The 16,518-nt window shown below is 56.8% G+C and overlaps 2 protein-coding genes across 12 annotated transcripts; both read right to left on the bottom strand.

Moving 5' to 3' along the window:
* Positions 1 to 7: 7 nt before the first annotated feature.
* On the bottom strand, positions 8 to 7,814 carry PAQR7 (progestin and adipoQ receptor family member 7). 10 transcript variants are annotated; one of them, XM_032132223.1, is made up of 5 exons: positions 7,362 to 7,809; positions 5,660 to 5,786; positions 3,173 to 4,333; positions 1,391 to 1,511; positions 8 to 836 (listed from the first exon to the last, which is right to left on the bottom strand). In XM_032132223.1, the coding sequence occupies exons 1-3, from the start codon at positions 7,421 to 7,423 to the stop codon at positions 3,266 to 3,268; spliced, it is 1,257 nt and encodes a 418-aa protein (XP_031988114.1). In that variant the 5' UTR covers positions 7,424 to 7,809; the 3' UTR covers positions 8 to 836; positions 1,391 to 1,511; positions 3,173 to 3,265. The 10 variants fall into 10 exon arrangements, with proteins under 10 accessions (XP_031988114.1, XP_031988116.1, XP_031988113.1 ...); XM_032132222.1 differs by having other exon boundaries at positions 13 to 836; positions 3,006 to 4,333; XM_032132224.1 differs by lacking the exon at positions 5,660 to 5,786 and having other exon boundaries at positions 13 to 836; positions 3,006 to 4,333; positions 7,362 to 7,814.
* A 531-nt stretch (positions 7,815 to 8,345) lies between these two features.
* Positions 8,346 to 13,871, bottom strand: STMN1 (stathmin 1). 2 transcript variants are annotated; one of them, XM_032132235.1, is made up of 5 exons: positions 13,786 to 13,871; positions 10,965 to 11,035; positions 10,078 to 10,250; positions 9,155 to 9,346; positions 8,346 to 8,854 (listed from the first exon to the last, which is right to left on the bottom strand). In XM_032132235.1, the coding sequence occupies exons 2-5, from the start codon at positions 10,975 to 10,977 to the stop codon at positions 8,786 to 8,788; spliced, it is 447 nt and encodes a 148-aa protein (XP_031988126.1). In that variant the 5' UTR covers positions 10,978 to 11,035; positions 13,786 to 13,871; the 3' UTR covers positions 8,346 to 8,785. The 2 variants fall into 2 exon arrangements, with proteins under 2 accessions (XP_031988126.1, XP_031988125.1); XM_032132234.1 differs by lacking the exon at positions 13,786 to 13,871 and adding an exon at positions 12,517 to 12,597.
* Positions 13,872 to 16,518: the final 2,647 nt, after the last annotated feature.

Below are 16,518 nucleotides of genomic sequence, written 5' to 3' on the forward strand. Positions count from 1 at the left end.
ACACTCAAACCCTTACAAACTCCAGCGTTTTATTTGGATTAGAGCAAAGTTCAGAGAACGGAGAGGTGCGGAGGGCTGCACCAAGGGGTTCACTTCCCCAATTCTGACCACTTCCTTCATAACAGCCACACTCTGCTGCTGCCCAGGGCGGGCTGAGCTCACTCACCAGTGTTTAATGACCCTGTTCCCTTCTGAGTCCTGCGTGAACAGGGCCTCCGAGCCCAGCTGCAGCCCCCGGGGCTGGCTCTGCCTCGGGCTGGAGCTGCCCGTGGCCCTGTGAGCAATGACCCTGTTCCCTTGGGAGTCCTGGGAGAAGAGCTCCCTGCAGGACCCCCCCTGGGCCCCCACCGTGTTCTGGCCCCGCTCTTTGAGGGGAGAGGAACAAACCCCTCTGGGAGCAGCCCCTGGGACAGGATTGGTGTTCTCAGTCCCAGCAAAACCCATCCCAGAATTAACTCTGCTCCAGTGCTGTGGTTTCCTGCTCCCTGAGGCCGTTTCTTCAGGAAATAACCAGGATTTGTTCCTGGGAGCGATGATCCCATCGTACTCCGAGCCCTGGGAGAAGCTGCAGCACCAGGAATCCCCCCCAGCCCCACGGGAGGCTTTGCTCTGGCTCTCAGACTCCATTTGGAGCTCTGGGGGTTCCAGAGGTGTTTGCCATGCTCGTGATGTGCTCTGCACCCCCTGCTCGGCTCCAGAGGGCTCTTCCCGGGCTCCCTCCAGCTGTGGCAAGGCCAGGATCTTCACAGGGCAGGCAGCCAGAGGAACCCCTGTGTCCTTACAGTCTTTATTTGGGGTGCAGGGAGTCGGCCTGGAGTTTTCTTTGTCTCTTTCATCTGAAAAACGACAGGGAATTGGTTAAAGCAGCCGCATTTCTCAGGGTTAATCAGCACCCACAGCATCACTGCTCTCCTCTGTGTGTCCCTAAGGACTTGTCACCCAGCACCCCACAATAATCCCGTGCTGCTGCAGAGGCTGCTCTGAACAGCACCCAAAGCTCTGCTCTGGCTCCCATCAGCCCCTCAAGTGAGACATGAGAGCTGCACCTTCAGCTGCTCCCGCCCTCGGCTCCTCTGCCTCCCTCCCTCGGCTTTCCTGCCAGGTCCCCTCTGCATTCCCTTTAAAAGCAGCAGCTCAAAGTTACCAAAAAACCCCACAGAACTCCCCCGTGAAGCTGCCCTGGCCTGATGGAGGCAGCAAGTCCCACACTTGCCTCTGAAACCATTTAATATAAAATCCAAGTTCTCAAAACCAGCCAGCTCCTCCTTCTTGGGCCTTCAAACCTTCACCCTCTGCACCACAAAATGAACTTTCCTGCCCAGCAAAGCTGCCAAGAGATGAGAGATGGGTTTGTACCACCTGAACCTCCTTCCCCTGGGGCCCCAGGTACCTGTGTGGGAGCTGAAGAAGGTGGGGATGGTGGTTTGCTTGGTGCCAGGCTGTGGGAGCAGCACCGGGGTGCGTTTCCTCTCGGGAACTCGGGTGGGTGCTTTGATCTTGGCGCTGGGGGGCTGCGGGAAGAAACAAGTGAAAAATATTAATAAATATAAAACCAGCTCTACCCTTCTTCCATCGCTGTGGCACAGCTCCCACCTCCATTACACAGCATCAGAGCCACTGGGGTTGGAAATCCCAGAATAACTGGGGTTGGAAGGGACCTCTGGAGATGCCCCTTGCCAAGGCAGGGGCACCTGGAGCAGGTGACACAGGAATGCCTCCAGGTGGGTTTGGGATGTCCCCACAGAGGGAGACTCCAGCCCTCTCTGGGCAGCTGTTCCAGGGCTCTGTCCACCCTCATGGAAAGAAGCTCATGTTGAGGTGGAAGCCCTTGTGGTTTAGTTTATGGCCATCGCTCCTCATCCTCTCACTGAACACGCTGGCACCATCCTCTGACACCCCTTGGGGACATTTTCCGGATTGATGGGCTCCCCTCTCAGCCTTCCCTTCTCCAGACCGACCAGGCCCAGCTCCCACAGTCTCTCCTCATCAGGGCGATGCTCCAGACCCCGGAATGAATCCTTCTCGATGGAATACAGGATTCAGTGGAGCGAAATGCTCCAACCCTTCCCCAGGAGCCCGCGGGGGTCCCCCGGGGCTGTGCCGACCCCGCCGCGTCCCCTCCGGCTCCCCCGGGCCGCTCCCGGTGCCCGCCCGGGCCTCACCCGCGCCGGGCCCCGCTTCAGCTCGGCCGTGTCCAGCCACACCCCGCAGGCCTCGGCCGGGGCCGCGCCGCCCCCACGCCGGCGCCTCATCCCGGGGCTCCCGGGGCTGCCCCGTTCCCGGGTCCCGCTCCCGGTTTTTTCCCGTTCCCGGGGCTGTCCCGTTCCCGAGAATTCCCGCTCCCGGTTTTTTCCCGTTCCCGGGGCTGTCCCGTTCCCGAGAATTCCCGCTCCCGGTTTTTTCCCGGTCCCGGTTTCCCGCTCGCGCCGGCCCCGCCCCCACCAGGCACCGCGCATGCGCCGCCGGCAGGGATGGACCAATGGGAGCCGAGGGGCGGGGCCATAGGCGGGGTGAAGCCACGCCCACGCGGGCCCGCCCTATATAAGGGGCGGCGGCGCCACGGCCGCCTCAGAGCAGCGGGAGCGGCCTTGGGCGGGAGCGGCGGCAGCGGAGGAGCAGCGGCCGCTGAGCTTTGGCAGGAGAGGCCGGGACACAGCGGCTGCGGCAGGCCCGGCCGTGTCCTGCCCCGCGTTTGCCCTCTGTACCCACATCGGGGCGGAAGCAACACCTGTTCCCAGCCCTGACCCAGCGCTGGGGGTTCCGGCCTGCTCCTGGGGCTCCTCCATCACATCAACCCCTCCTCTCCCCATGCTGTGCCCATCCTGCTCCCACAGGGTAAAGCACAGGGCCCTGCCACTGCATGGACAGCTCTGAAAAACACCCTCAGCCCTATAAGAGGAGCCTGAAATGATAATAAATTAATTTGTCACCTTAGTGGTTCAGACCTCACCTTGGTTTGTTTCCATGGGTTAGATTCTAACAGCGGCCAGATGGCCTCTCCTTACCTCATGCTGGGAGACCTGGCAGCTTCCCAGAGCCTTCCCCAGCCCATCAGGGCACATAAAACACTTTGTTCCAACTGTTTATTCAGAGGTGGACTGAACCCGTGTACCATTCTATGAGCAAGCTGGAACTCATGCTGGATTTAAAAAGCATAAAAAGCATCTCTTACTTTCATTCCCTATAGAAAGCACTTGCTGAGTAACAGCTCATGAAGCAGCATCTCGAGGCTTGGGGCTGGATTTGGGCTGAGCTCACTTCTTCTTTACTCTTCTTTCTTCAACTTCTCCTTCACCCTCCGGGCCATGTAGGCGGCTGTGAGGACAGAGCAGGTGACAGTGAAGAGGAACAGGGCAGAGAAGTCGTGAGCCAGGTCCCCCTGGAGGGAGGAATAGATCTCCCTCCTGGACTCGTAGTCCAGCACCACGGCCTCGATCTGCGCCAGCGTGCAGAGCACCAGGAACACGTGGAAGATCTGGTGGCTCTGCCCGAAGAAGTGGCACTTCCCGGGGAACCACTTCTCGGGGTAGGGATGGGAGAAGAAAAAGGCCCCGATGAGGAAGAAGAGCACCTGGCACTTGTGGTAGAGCAGGGCCAGGTCCGGCCGCGCCGAGGTGCAGATGCGATGGACCACGGGGCTGATGTCCAGCAGGTAGGCCAGGCCCGAGGGCAGCTCCTGGCACAGCCGGCCGGGCAGCGGGCAGGACGGGTGGAAGCGGAACTTGGCGTAGCAGGAGCCGGCGCAGGACAGCCAGGCCAGCGCCGCCGCCGCCGGCAGGAAAAAGCCGCGGACGCGCTGGTGCCAGCTGGGCTCGATGGCGTAGTAGAAGTGGCCCAGGGCGCTGCCGTACTGGTAAACGGCCACCCCCACGTAGTCCATGAAGAAGAAGCTGTAGTGCCAGAACTCGGACTTGGCCTGCAGCAGGTGGGCGAGGCTGCTGAACGTCAGGTAGGTGATGGAGGCGGCCAGGATGATGAGCAGGGGCCGCGCGTGCTCGTCCTGCCCGAAGTCCACGTGCTGCCAGAGGCGCTGGAAGCGCAGCAGCAGGACCAGGGCGGCCACCAGGTGTGACCAGACGTTGATGGCCTCGTTGTGCTGCTGGAAGAGCGTGGAGAAGTAGTAGCGCCAGGTCTGGCGCACGGGCCGGTAGCCGCCGTGGATGTAGGGCTTCCAGAACACCGGCGGCACCTCGGAGCTGCTGAGCGTGGCCGGGGCCAGCGGGCCCAGCAGCTGCGGGAGCTGCTTCACGTTGATGAAGAGCCGGCTGAGCTTCTCAGTCACCACCGTTGCCATGATGAGGCCAAAGTCCGGGTCCTCGCCGTGCAAAATTACCTTTGGGAAGGAAAGAAAGTTTTGCTGTGGGGTTTAGTAGGGATTTAAACATAAAAATCGACCAGCAGGGGCTGTTCAAATGCTTGGCCTGGTGTTTTGCCCCCTAGAATCCCCCACAACAGTGGCAGAAAGGAGGCTGAAGGGAGATTTAAGAAGCCCTGAGGCGCCTCTGCTGCACAGACTGCGTGGAGGAGCCCAGAGGACATGAGTATGGGGTTAAATGACACAATAATGAACACACCAGGACACAGCAGTGCCTGGCTCACCCCCCTTCCCTGTAGTTTGGGAACTGCTAAACAAACCAAGCATCTCAAACAAACCTCCCACTCCAGATTTCCCCTCCTGTAAACTGTTTGCAGGGTTTGTCCTTACAAATACCAACAAGCCATGTTCCCACAAGCATCAGGGTGACCTGCTCTGCCTCACGAGGGGCATCTGAGAACAGAAATAACCAACACCACTAACAGGGGCTGCAACTCCTGCATTTGGAGTTTTACCTCCTTTTTTCAGCTCCTGATTTTCCAAGCAGCTTCCCACAAAAACAACGTGGCTCGAGTGAGTTCATCCTGTTGCACTACTGAGGTCCAGCAGCGTCATCTTTGTGAGCAGGAATTTCCATATTTACATTTTGGAAGCTGCTGTCCTTACCCAGATAAAGGCAGCCCTGCCAGCTTGTTCAGCCTTTTCCTAAGAACTTCTTGAACAGAACATGCCCAAAATGAGATTCTCCCCCCACGTTACCTGCTCTTGCTCAGACAAGTCCTGAAGAAAACCTGATTCACTTCCACCTCCAGTGCTAATTTATGCCTCAAGCCCTTGCAAGTGCCATCATTTCAGGGACAGGAAAAGTTCTTCAAAGTTTGGGAACAGGAGGAGGTGGGGATGGGACTGTTTGTTTTTAAAAGCTCTCTAATTTCCTCATCAAAAACAGGCTGTAACTCATTCCTGCCTGGATCTGAGGGGCACAGATGCACAAAAATCCAGGCTCTTTGCTGCTCGATCTCCCTCCCCACTGCCCTTTGCCCACCTCGCCTGATTAGAGGCCCCACATCTCAAACAGCCCCCCCGGCTGGGGCAGCGCCTCACAAAGGGTGATCCCAACCTTCCCTTGGCCTCCCAAACCCTCCCGAAAAGCTGCGACTTTCTTGGGCTGCCGGGGAAAAATTCACCCCCTGAACCTCTTCCGGACTCACAGCTCCCGCTCTGAACCGAAACAGCCCCGAGTGCTGCCACAGACAGAGGGCAAAAGCAGAACCTCCCAAGTTCAGCTGTTTTGACCTAAATTCCACGGGCAGTTCGGAAGCAAACACTGCCCGGAGAACTTGCCTTGGTGCCAGGGCTGCCGCTGCCCTCGAGGACGCCCAGGTGCAGGGGAGGGGGCTCAGCTCCGGCCGTGTCCGACCCCGTTCCGGCTCCCAGAAGAGAAATTCCAGCGGGAAAGGCGGCCCTGGCTCTGCTCGGGGAGATGCCGTGTCAGGAGCAGCGGGGAGCAGCCAAGCACGAGGCAGGAAAAGGAGCAGTGTTTACTTCAGCTCCTCCAAAACTTGTCGGAGCAGGACTTAATTTGCCGAGCTCTTCCCAGCTACCGAGCCTTGAGCAACGCTCCGTTATGAAGGGAGCACATCCTGGAAATCCTTCAGCTGCCTCGTACTCCAAAAAACACCCTCCGCCTCCCCACGAGCTGTCGATAACGCTGCCTCAAACGCCTGGCGTTTCCTCCGGAGCGCTTCCTTTCCCCAGCAGCATCCACCCCTCCCGCTGAATTTTTCTGTGATGATAAAGACTCGCCCCCGGCTGTTTACATCCCTGTTTGCTCCCGCCACACAGCGGCACCCAGCCTCCCAGAGCACAGAGAGCTTTCATTTTCAAATCACCACGGGTTTCCTCCAGCCCGGGGATCAGCTCCTGACCCACCTGAGCCCCCGCAGAGCCGCAGCTCCAGCCCTGCCAAACCCGGGCAGCCCAGGATCGTTCTCCCTCCCCGGGGATGCTTCCCCCCGCGGGGCGCGGGTGGGGATGAGGATGAGGATGAGCAGGGCTTTGGGCCCCTTCTCCTCGCGGTGCCCCCCGGGACCCCCAGCCCCGCCCCGGCACCTGCAGAGCGGACCGGACCCGTCCGGCCTCAGCCGCCGCCGCCGCCGCCGCCGGGCCCGCCCCGCCCCGGCCCCGCCGCTGCCTCCGCCCGCTGCTCCGAGCCGCTGCCCCTCCCTTCGCAACCCCGACACGGCTCCACATCCCTCCCTTCCTCCACAGGTGGCAGAAGCTGTGGAGCTTTTTTTTTTTTTGTCCTTTTTTTTAAGGAATCTGCTCCCAGCCCAGCCTTCCCCAGAGGGCCCCTGAGTTCCGTTTTCCTGCCCTGAGCATCCCCCTCCCTTGCCCCACTCTCAGGTCATTGCTGTCCTCTCCCTCCTCGCACCCCCCCAGTCTCCCTCCCACCCCTCAAAATTCCCCCCCGGGAGCACTCAGAGACCCCAGACCCGGCTGCGGAGCAGCAGCTCAGCACACGCACGGCAGATACGCGAAGCAGAAGGAAGAGGAGGGAACAGAAGGCCCCGTGCCGAGCTCTGACAGCTCTGGCAAGTTCAAACCTCACATTTAGCATCGCTTTGGGCTCCAACGCCATTTGGGGTTTGGCAGTGCTGCCATTCTCCTCCCCCACATTTGGAGAGAGGAGAAAAAACCCCACATGGCATGTGGGACACTATTTCCTCAGCAGGTGACTACATTAAAATGAAGATCTGCGGGTTTGATTGCTGATTGTGCCTCATTTTGTACTCGGGAGCTGCTCCAGGGCTCCCTCCAGCCTCCATCGCGCCGTGCCGGGTGTTCAGCCTCTCTCCTGGGTGCACTCGCACGCCTGGGCTCAAAGTTCAGCTCTGTTTTCCTGCGCCCACCCCGCCGGCCGGACCCTGACCCCATCCCCACGGCCTCAGCTTACACAATGCCGGACAGTGTCGGGACGAGCCGCCCCAAGCCCCAGAGCCGCCGCCTCCCTCCCCAGCAGGGAGCAGCACAGACTCTCTCTTACCTCGAGCCGCAGAGATCCGAACGCTCCTGGCAATCCCTCCGGGAACAGAGCCGCTGCAGCATTCCCGGCCATCGAGGAGGGCTGTGCCCCACTGCTCCTCTCGAGGATCAGCTCCGGGGTAAGAACAGCTCCGAAGGGCCCGGTGGGACACGGGAAAAGCTTCCCGAACTGAGGCTCCATCTCCATCACAGCCCACACGACAGTCAAGTGGTCCAGGACTCCGTGAGTCCCTTAAAAAACCAATTCCCTATGGATTTTCCATCCTCAGGTGTCACCTGGGCAGCACCAGCTGCTCGGGGTATGGAGCTAAACTGAAAACAAAGCCGGGAGCCGAGCCAGGGGTCGAGGACAGAGGAAGGACTGAGCAAGTGTCTCTGAGACCAGCAGCACCAGTGCCACCTCCACAGGGCTGGGACAGCCCAGGAGCTCCAAGGTGTTTTTTGGGGAGGTTTGAGGTGCCCGTTCACAGCCCCAGTGCAGCCCAAGTACCCGTGGGTGGCCTTAGGGGAAGGGTTTGGGGTGCAACACAGCAATTTTTCCCCCAATCATCTTTCCTCAGAGCACGAGTACAGCCCCTCCCCTTTCTCACAGACCGGGCTGTGACAGGTGCTGGGCTCTGCCCGGGCACATCTGCGTTACACCAAGACAGAAATGATCCCTCGCCCCAGGAGCCTTTCCCTCGGGGCTGCCCGACCCTCCCAGCACAGAGCAGGTTTCTGCCGTGCCCCACAAGGGCAGGCTCCCCTCCGTCCTGTGGGAACAAGGGCCGTTTGTTGGGGTGTCCCGGCGCGGGGAGGTGGCTCGGGGCCCTCAGAACACAAACACCCAACAGCTGACAAGGGCTGAGGTGTCACACAAAGCTCTGATTGTCACAGCCGGACAATGCCAGGCTCTGGGGCACAGCAGCCGTGCCCAGGGCAGCAGGGAGCCACTCCAGACCTTTCCATCCACCCAGCCCTCGGCTCCTGAGGAAGGAACTCGGGATAACAGCACTGTGCAGCTTTATTGAGTCACTCGGTTACAGCAGTATTTTAGCAGACTGGGACAGTCAGAGATTTTTGTTTGAAGTGTAACAGATATTCAGCATGGAACAGTTACTACAGATTCCTTGCACAAAGGTCTTACAGAGCTGATACAGTACCCGCCATCAACCCAGGAGCGAGGGCACTGGCGTAGAAAAGGATGCAACAAGAAGAAAAAGCTACACTGGAAAAGACAACACTTTAGAAAAGTGACACATGGAAGGTCTCCCCTCTAGCCCCCAAAGCAAGTGTACAGTTTGAATCTAATTTTACAGTTCTACATCAGTTTCTAAGAAACTTAAAAACCAAATATATAACCGAACCAAAACCAAAGATAAAACCACTGGCCAGTACAGTCTTTGGATATTTGGAGGAGGGGGAGAGTCAGTTTCCAGAACGGAGTCAGTCGGTCTCGGCCTCGCCAGGGTCTTTCCCTTCTTTGTTCTTTCGAACCTCTTCCACATGCTTGTCCTGAAAAACAGCAGCAGGAAGCTGTGAGATCCTGGGAAAGGCTTCCCACACCACTGGGGGACACCGAGTGGGTACAGGGTGCAGCTTTACGGGAGAAGCTGCTCCAACTCCATCCCTCCCTCTCATAAAGAGATCGAATTCTGCAAACCCTTTTGCAGATTTCATATCCAGACCACACCACCAACAGCTCTCCCACCTGTTCACGGTACCCTCCTCACTTGGGTGTTTTTTGGGGGGGTTTTACCCACTTTTCCCAGCAGGGAGCATGGACAGCTCCCTCTCCCAGGGCTCCACACCCACCTTCTCCCGCAAGCGCTCCAGCTTGGCAGCCATTTGTGCCTCACGGTTCTCTTTGTTGGCTTCCATTTTGTGGGTCAGCTTCTCCTCTGCCATTTTGCTGAAGTTGTTGTTCTCCTCGATGGCTTTCTGCAGCACCTCCTTCTCATGCTCCCGCTTCTCTGCCAGCTGCTTCAGCACTTCTGCCTCGTGGGACTGACAAGACACAGGGCAGGCTCTGAGGGCAGGGCAGGGCACCCACAGGGGCCACAGGAGCTGCCCCGGCCGCTCAGAGGATTTTCTGCTGTTTGGCTGCAAACAGGAGCCCGGTGCTGCAGGACACAGCTCCCAGGGCTTCCCCCACCCACCCACAGAACCTGCAAAGCTCAGTTTCTGTCATTACTTGCAGATTTTGTTAAATGGGATCTTTCTGGAGAGAGAACATGGATTCGATGTTAACGTTGACGGAACTTTCCTTGAAGACTCTCCCTTCTCAGAGTGGTGAATCATTGGGATTCAGGTCAGGCTGACTTCAATCAAAGCCTCGCCACCCTCAAGGGCTCCAGGCTGCACCCCCAGCCACATTTCATCACTCAGACAATTTATTCCCAAACTTCTCATTACAGATTCACTGCTGCGTTTTCTAGGAGAAAATTTATCTGTTCTGGTGTTAATAGACAAGAAAAACAGCTTCTTCCTGAAAGAGCTGCTCCTCTCAGCTACGTTTCCTCCCAGTTTTCCTTCAAAATCAGTTTGGAATCAAAGCCATGGTTCTGCAGACTGTATTAAAGCTTCCTAAGAGCCCCAGGGATTCCATTAACAAGTTCCACTAATATTCCACTTGACATTAAAAAAAACCCCACTTATCCCAAGCAACAAATAAAAAAAGAGCCCAAAACCCTCCAAAACTGGCAGAGCAGAGCTCACTTCAGCTGCTCCAGATCTACCTTGCGTCTCTCCTCTGCTGCTTCCAGCTTCTTCTGGATCTCTTCCAATGACACATCCTTCTTCTTTGGGGGAGACAGAGGGAATTCTGCCACAGCCTCTTTCGAGGGGGGGCTGAGGATCAGCTCAAAGGCCTGCCCAGAGGCTCGCTTCTCCAGCTCCTTCACTTGGATATCTGGGAATGGGGGGAATAAAGCCAGAAAAACAGCATTTTATGCAGGAACTGGCTCAGGTGACACTAGAAACAGCCTTCCAAAATTCAGCACCACGAAGCTCCCTGAGGGAGGGCATCCAGGACAGGAGTTTTGTTTCCAGCACAGCAATACTGCTCAAAAACGGGGCAATTTTCTTTGCAATCCTTCCTCGATCCTACATCACCCAAGCACCTGATGTTTTATTTTAGCCTTCAACATCTCAAGCCACGAAAACAAGTTCATTAGCTCAAATCAAAAAATCATTCTCTATCCAGTGACAAACCTGAGGACGAATTTCCAGGCGTTTGCCTGGAACCCGAGAGAGCCAAGAACTAAAAAATCCAATTTTTAGAGAAATCTGCAGGCAGGGCTTTCTCTCCCAAGCCTGCACCAGGCTCATCAGCCCTGCATGGTGTCAGCTGCACCCGCGTGGTCCCTGAGATGCCTCGGTGACAGCCAGCTCTGCCGGGGGAGCAGATGGCTGCAGGGAGCTGAAGCCCATCTGCTGCCAGACTCCTCTTTTGGGGTGTTTTCACAACCACCCAGCTTCAACAGCCTCACCCAAGATGGGAGAAAAAGCCTGGTGGTGGCAGCTTATTTCACTAGATTCGGGTTTTAAGTTATTCCCGAGGAAATTAAGAGGCAAAAAAAAAAAAAAAAACCGACAAGAGCATTTAGCACGTAATTCTACCTACCAGAAGTAGCCATGGCCAAGAAAATAAGAGTCCAGAAGCCAACCCTGGGAGAAGGTCCGTCGGGTGGTTTCCTAGATAACAAAGAGATGTGCTTTTCAACAGCCAGCACAGGGATCCTGCTCCTTCTAATAAAAACTGCTAAACATAATTAGAGCTGCTGAACAAAAGGCAGTCAAGGTAGGTCACTGCAGTCAATGATTCCAGGCATTTTGTGGGGCTGACAGACAGTACTGGGAATACTGGGGAGGTTATGGAATTACTGGTGTTGCAGGATCTGTATGATATCCAAGCATCTTCAATCTGTTTTACTCCACCGTAATTAAGACACTCAAACAAAGACCCACGTTTTACCACGGCGCTGTGGGGATTTCACTGCTCTCACACACAGATAAGAGCTCTCCGAATTTAAAAATGACGCACTACAGGACAGCACAGCCAGGATACCTGCTACTCCCTAAGGATCTGAAATGTGCGCAAGCGAGCTCATTTAAAATTCGCTTTTAATTGCGCAGCTCAAGTCAGATGCTTCACACCGCGGCAGACAGCGAGGGCGCACACCGCCCAGGACACCTTGCGAAAACGGAGGCGCCGTAAAAAACCGCCACAAAACGGTCCAGCAACCGTCCAAAAAGAAAAGAAAAAACCGGTTTTTGGCGGGGGGGGGGGGGGGGGGGGGGTTTGAAGGGGCGCCGCTGCGGGGTCCGGGCGGGGCCGGGGCGCGGAGCGGGCGGCGCTGGCACCGCGCGCCCCCGGGCCCGGGCCCCGCCCCCCGCGCGCCCGCAGCCAATCCCCGCCGAGGCGCCCGCGGAGGCCCCGCCCCCGCCCCGCCCCCGCCCCTCCGACCGCACCGAATTCAAACCGCCGGGGAGAGCGCGCGCGCGCCCGCGCGAGGGGGCTCGAGGGAGGGGGCGGGGCCAACGCCAACATCCGGGCACCTGCCGCCCCCCGCCTCAGGTGCGGGGCCGCCCCCTCCCACCCCCCCCCGCCCGCCTCAGCCCCTCAGGGGCGAAGGGGACGGGGAGCGCTGGGGAGCGACATGGGGACAGGGGGGCTCCGAGAGGGTCCCCCACGGCTCGATGGCGTCGGGGCGCGGTCGCCCGGACACCGCCCCTTCCCCAGTAACAATGGCGTGGAGGGGAGGGGGCGCCACTGCCGCGAGTAGGGCGTCGCCCCTCGCTGAGGGACAATAGACACCCCCTTCCCCTCAGCTATCGGGGCGCGGGGGAGACAGGGACCCATACGAGGAATGCCCCCCATTGTCTCCCTTCCCTTTGTCACCGCGACGCCCCAAAATCGGGCGGCGACGCGATGCCCGCGAGCGGGGACAAAAGCGACCCCCGCCTCGAGCGCCTGCGAAACGCCCCGCAGCCCCCCCCTCACCTTGACACCCACCCTCGGGAACCACTCCGCCGCCCGCATCAACGGGGCGCCGGGCACCCGTGAAGCACCGACATTTCCTCCCTCCGCCTTCTCAAGGCGCGGCGGGGGGAGCCCCGCGGCCGCGGCCCGCCCGTGCCCGCTCCCCGCTCCAGCGGCCCCGCCGCGCACCCACCTGCCCACGCCGCCGCTCCGGCCACACTCAGCTCGCGCCCGCCCCGCCGCGCACAAAAGCGCCAAACAAAGGCACGTGACCCGCCCCGCCCCGCCCCGATTGGCCGAGCCCGCCGGCACGTGCCGCCCGTTGCGGGTGGGGGGGGGGGGGCTCGCGCCCACCCCTCACAAGCATCCCCCCCCCCAGTGGAGCCCCCCCCGCCCCTGGCGCGCGGGGCATGCCGGGAGTTGTAGTTCGCGCCCGGCCGGGGGCGGCGGCCCCCGCGCTTGGCCCGGGCCGGGCCGGGGGTGCGGGGCCGAACCGCGACGTCCCCCGGGCCCCAGGGACCCCCCCGACCCCCAGAGCCCCGCGCTGGGATCCCGCTCCTGCCCCCAGAGCTGCTGGGACTCCCTTTGTGTCTCGCCCCTGCGGTGGGGAGGACAGGGGCATCAGGGCTGGTGCTGCGGCCAGGGGTGTCCGACCCCACAGGGGGAATGGTGGGAGTGGAGCTGTGGCTGGGATGACCAGAGCTGCGGCCACCTCGTGGCCATGGTCACCTCAGAGCCATGGTCACCCAAAGCCACGGTCACCACAAGATCACAGTCACCTCAGATCCATGGTCACCTCAGAGGCACAGCCACAGATCTTCAGGCCATGGCTACCTCGGAGCCACAGCCACTTGCCTTGAGACCTTGGTCACCTCTCAGACGCGGTCACCTACATAAGGGCATGGCCAACTTGGGGCCACAGTAACTTCAGGGCTCTTGGTCATCATCGAGATGACCACCATGTCCCTTCGGTTACCTCGGGGTCACGGCCGCCACAGGACAACCCCAAAGAAACCCCGCAGTGTTTTGGGGGCCAAGCCACCCTCTCCTTTGGGGTGACACCAGCGAGCCCGAGCACATCCAAATAAAACATCATTTGTGCAGATTCCATGGAATGGGCACGGTGCCTCCACACGGATCTGCCCTGGGAGTGTTCCCTGTCCCAGGATAACGCCACTGCCAGCCCCAGAGGAGCGTTTCACTCCCAATCGTGCTTCACACACATTCACTCCATGTCCGCATGTTCCACACAAATGAATCCCGTGCAATTCCCGTGGTGGTTTCCACACCAAGAGTCAATCCACACAAAAGGCAGATGGACACACAGCAAAATCCTCTGCTACAGCCCCAGCCCAGCAGCCTCCACACCCACAATCCCAAAAAAAGGACTTTTCTGGGACCCCCCCTTGTCGTGCACCCTCTTAAACCCAAGGATTTTGCACCCAAAAAAGAGGAATCCTACCTTGCGGAAGGTTAATATTGTGACAGAAAGGCAGGAAGCTTTCAAAACAGAGATTATTTTAAACACTTGCCCTGTTTTTTGCTGATCTGACGTCTATTTCCATGGAAACCACATCCAGCCGCCGAGCTGCTAGAATTGGGAGAGGCTTCTGCCGGAGTGGGCATGGGAAGAGCCATTTTCCAGCTGCGTGGTAGAACCTTTTCGTGGGATTGACGGGATCCCAGGTTCAAAATCTGAAACCTGAAGCGGCCTCTTGGCCCTTTGGGATCGTTCCTGGCAGCTCCGTGGGGCTCCCGGCTCCATCCCAGGGAAAACACATCCATGTCCCCCGCAACACACGTGTTCTCCAAGGAAACGTCTTGAGTGCTTGGATGAAACGTTGTGGGAGACAAAGCAGCCAAGAGCCCCTGCCACCAGGCTGTGTTTCACTTTATCATTTATTAATTACCGCCCGTGCAGCCCAACAGTGTGTTGGAGGCTTTAATATTAATGCTTTTGAGTCAAATCAATGAGCTTATCCTGGGATGATCCCTGGATTTCCCAGAGGAAACGAGGCTTCCTGGGCTTGGGGCTTTTGGTCTGGTACCTGTGCGAGGGCCCTGAGTCAGTGCTCACCCCTGGGGAGAGGAGGAGGAAATTCCCTTTGCAGCTTTTGAAGGAGGGATGCAGGCTGAGATAAAGCTACGAGCCATGCCAGCGCTTCCCAGCTGATTGTCTGGGGGAAAAAGGAAGGAAAAAATGGAAGAAAAAGACCTGACTGTAGCTTACCTTCCTCTGCAGATTGGCTTAAAAGCCAAAAATATTTCCTTCGGGTAAGAACTGTCTTATGTAAGAGGCAACTTATTGACGAGCTGGGAAGAGGATTTGGGACCTGCTCTCAGCTCTGGCATTTTCCATGCCCTATCTTTTAGGATGAGGCTCTTCCCCAACCCCTTTACAACACCTGCCACCACCGGTTTTGATTTGAACCAAAATCTTTGAGCTCTGTTGTGATACAAAGAGAAACAAGAGCTCCCAGCAGGTGGAAAGACACGGAGGCAATCTCATTTTTGGCCTTGTTGCAAGAGTGGTTTTATTTTGGGAGCGTTTCATAAACCCTGTTTGTTTATGTGGCATTTATTTTTGCCTGATCTCGAGGAGAATGGAGTATATGAAAAGCTTTTATTTAATTTGCATTTGATTTGTGTTTATTGACACATTTAGTGCGGTTCCAAGCAGACTCTTCCCTCCTCAGTATGTGGCTGTGGTAGTTTTTATCAACTGGATTCCTTACCACCAACAAAAGCTTTTTTTTTTTTGCTTTAATCCCAGTTTTACCACTAGAAGAGCAGGCAGCAGCGGGAGAAACATCCTCCAACACGTCCCATTTAGCCCCAAAACGGGTTGGAGAAGAAAAACACCGTTTCAAGCCCGAATTTAACATCAGAATGAATTTCTGGTAGATGAATTTATGCCTTTTGAGGAAAATAAAGGATCCCAGCAGGACCTGCAGAAGATACTCCCAGAGCAGAAAGGACAAAGGCTCTGTAAATTGGGAATATGACCAGTGGCTGTGGAGAATCCCAGCTGGTGATAACAGCACCCACTTCAAATCGCGTCCCCTCTCAGTGCTCCAGGGGGGCTCAACCCCACCAAAAACCAAACCCGAGGCCCCTCAGCTCTGGGTGAAACACAAAAACCCAGGTCTCAGCAGAGGGCTCCTGGTACGTGTGAATTTAGGACGTGACGTGATCAGATTTAGCCCAAAGATTAAAGCCTCTCCTCTGATGTGCTTATCAAAACACCCCACAAAGAGACTGACATAATTAGGTGACAACTCAGCCCACGGCAGCTCTTTTAACTTGCAAAAATATTTAATCTCCAATAACAAAATGTGGTTTCTGAGTATTAAATTGCCAGCCTTAAGCACTGGTGGTGGTGGAGGGACTGACAGCTTATTTGTTAAACAGAGGATGTTTTAGAGCACCTTGGTTAGTGATACTTGCAAGGGTTTGCTAGGGCTGGCAGCAGCCCTGAATTAGCAAAGTTTATTTTAAAACTAGAAATCCAGGATATTATTTGACCTGAGTGGATCAGTTTAAGAGATTTAATAGCCAGCCTGCTGAGGGAAGCAGGATTTTAAGAGGAAGTCAGAGGTAGAGAAGGGCTCCAAGATTCCTTTCAATCCACTCAATGGTCTTAGAGGTTTTTTCCAACCTTAAAAATTCTTGATCTTCAGATAAAAATACACTTTAATCCAAACGCAGCCGAGGAGCCCACGGAACTGAAGAACAAACCAAGACTTTTAGGGAGTGTCTCCCTCACAATGAAAGCTTTTCCACAGGCAGGAAACGTTTAAGGTAATTGATATTTGTTTACTGGAGGTGTTTAGGCTGGTACTATATTTATGCTGAAAAACACCATTAAGAAAATGTTCCCTTCGGAATAAATTTGCACTTCCCAATGTGCTGTTGGAAATAATGGAATTTTTGCGAATCAGACAGGTTGTTTTTTTGAGAAATTCACTCGGAATCTGTTAATTCCTCCCTTAAATGAGACGAGGAAAAGCGCTGAGCACAGATGGCGACCGCGCCTGCAGCCACAGGGATGAAAATATCAATTAATTGCTTTGATATTGGGGCAACAGAGCCCTGAAATGTCCCGTTCACCCCTTCAGATGCAGCCACGGGGCTGCGTTGCCTGATAGCCAAATTCTGCGGTGATGGGTGTGACGAGGCTCTGGAGAACAAGAAG

The sequence above is a fragment of the Corvus moneduloides genome, chromosome 23 (genome assembly GCF_009650955.1).
Source record: "Corvus moneduloides isolate bCorMon1 chromosome 23, bCorMon1.pri, whole genome shotgun sequence".
Classification (NCBI taxonomy): Eukaryota; Metazoa; Chordata; class Aves; order Passeriformes; family Corvidae; genus Corvus; species Corvus moneduloides.

Excerpts from the sequence above, each read along its gene's own strand:
- STMN1 (XM_032132235.1), bottom strand. Across the intron at positions 9,347-10,077 it reads CAGCAGAGGAGAGACGCAAG|TCCCACGAGGCAGAAGTGCT; the intron begins GTAGATCTGGAG and ends GTGTCTTGTCAG. Across the intron at positions 8,855-9,154 it reads TGGAGCGCTTGCGGGAGAAG|GACAAGCATGTGGAAGAGGT; the intron begins GTGGGTGTGGAG and ends GCTGTTTTTCAG.
- PAQR7 (XM_032132223.1), bottom strand. The coding sequence starts at position 7,423 with ATGCTGCAGCGGCTCTGTTCCCGGAGGGATTGCCAGGAGCGTTCGGAT. Across the intron at positions 5,787-7,361 it reads TCGGATCTCTGCGGCTCGAG|AGCCAGGGCCGCCTTTCCCG; the intron begins GTAAGAGAGAGT and ends CTCCCCGAGCAG. Across the intron at positions 4,334-5,659 it reads GCGGCAGCCCTGGCACCAAG|GTAATTTTGCACGGCGAGGA; the intron begins GCAAGTTCTCCG and ends TCCTTCCCAAAG.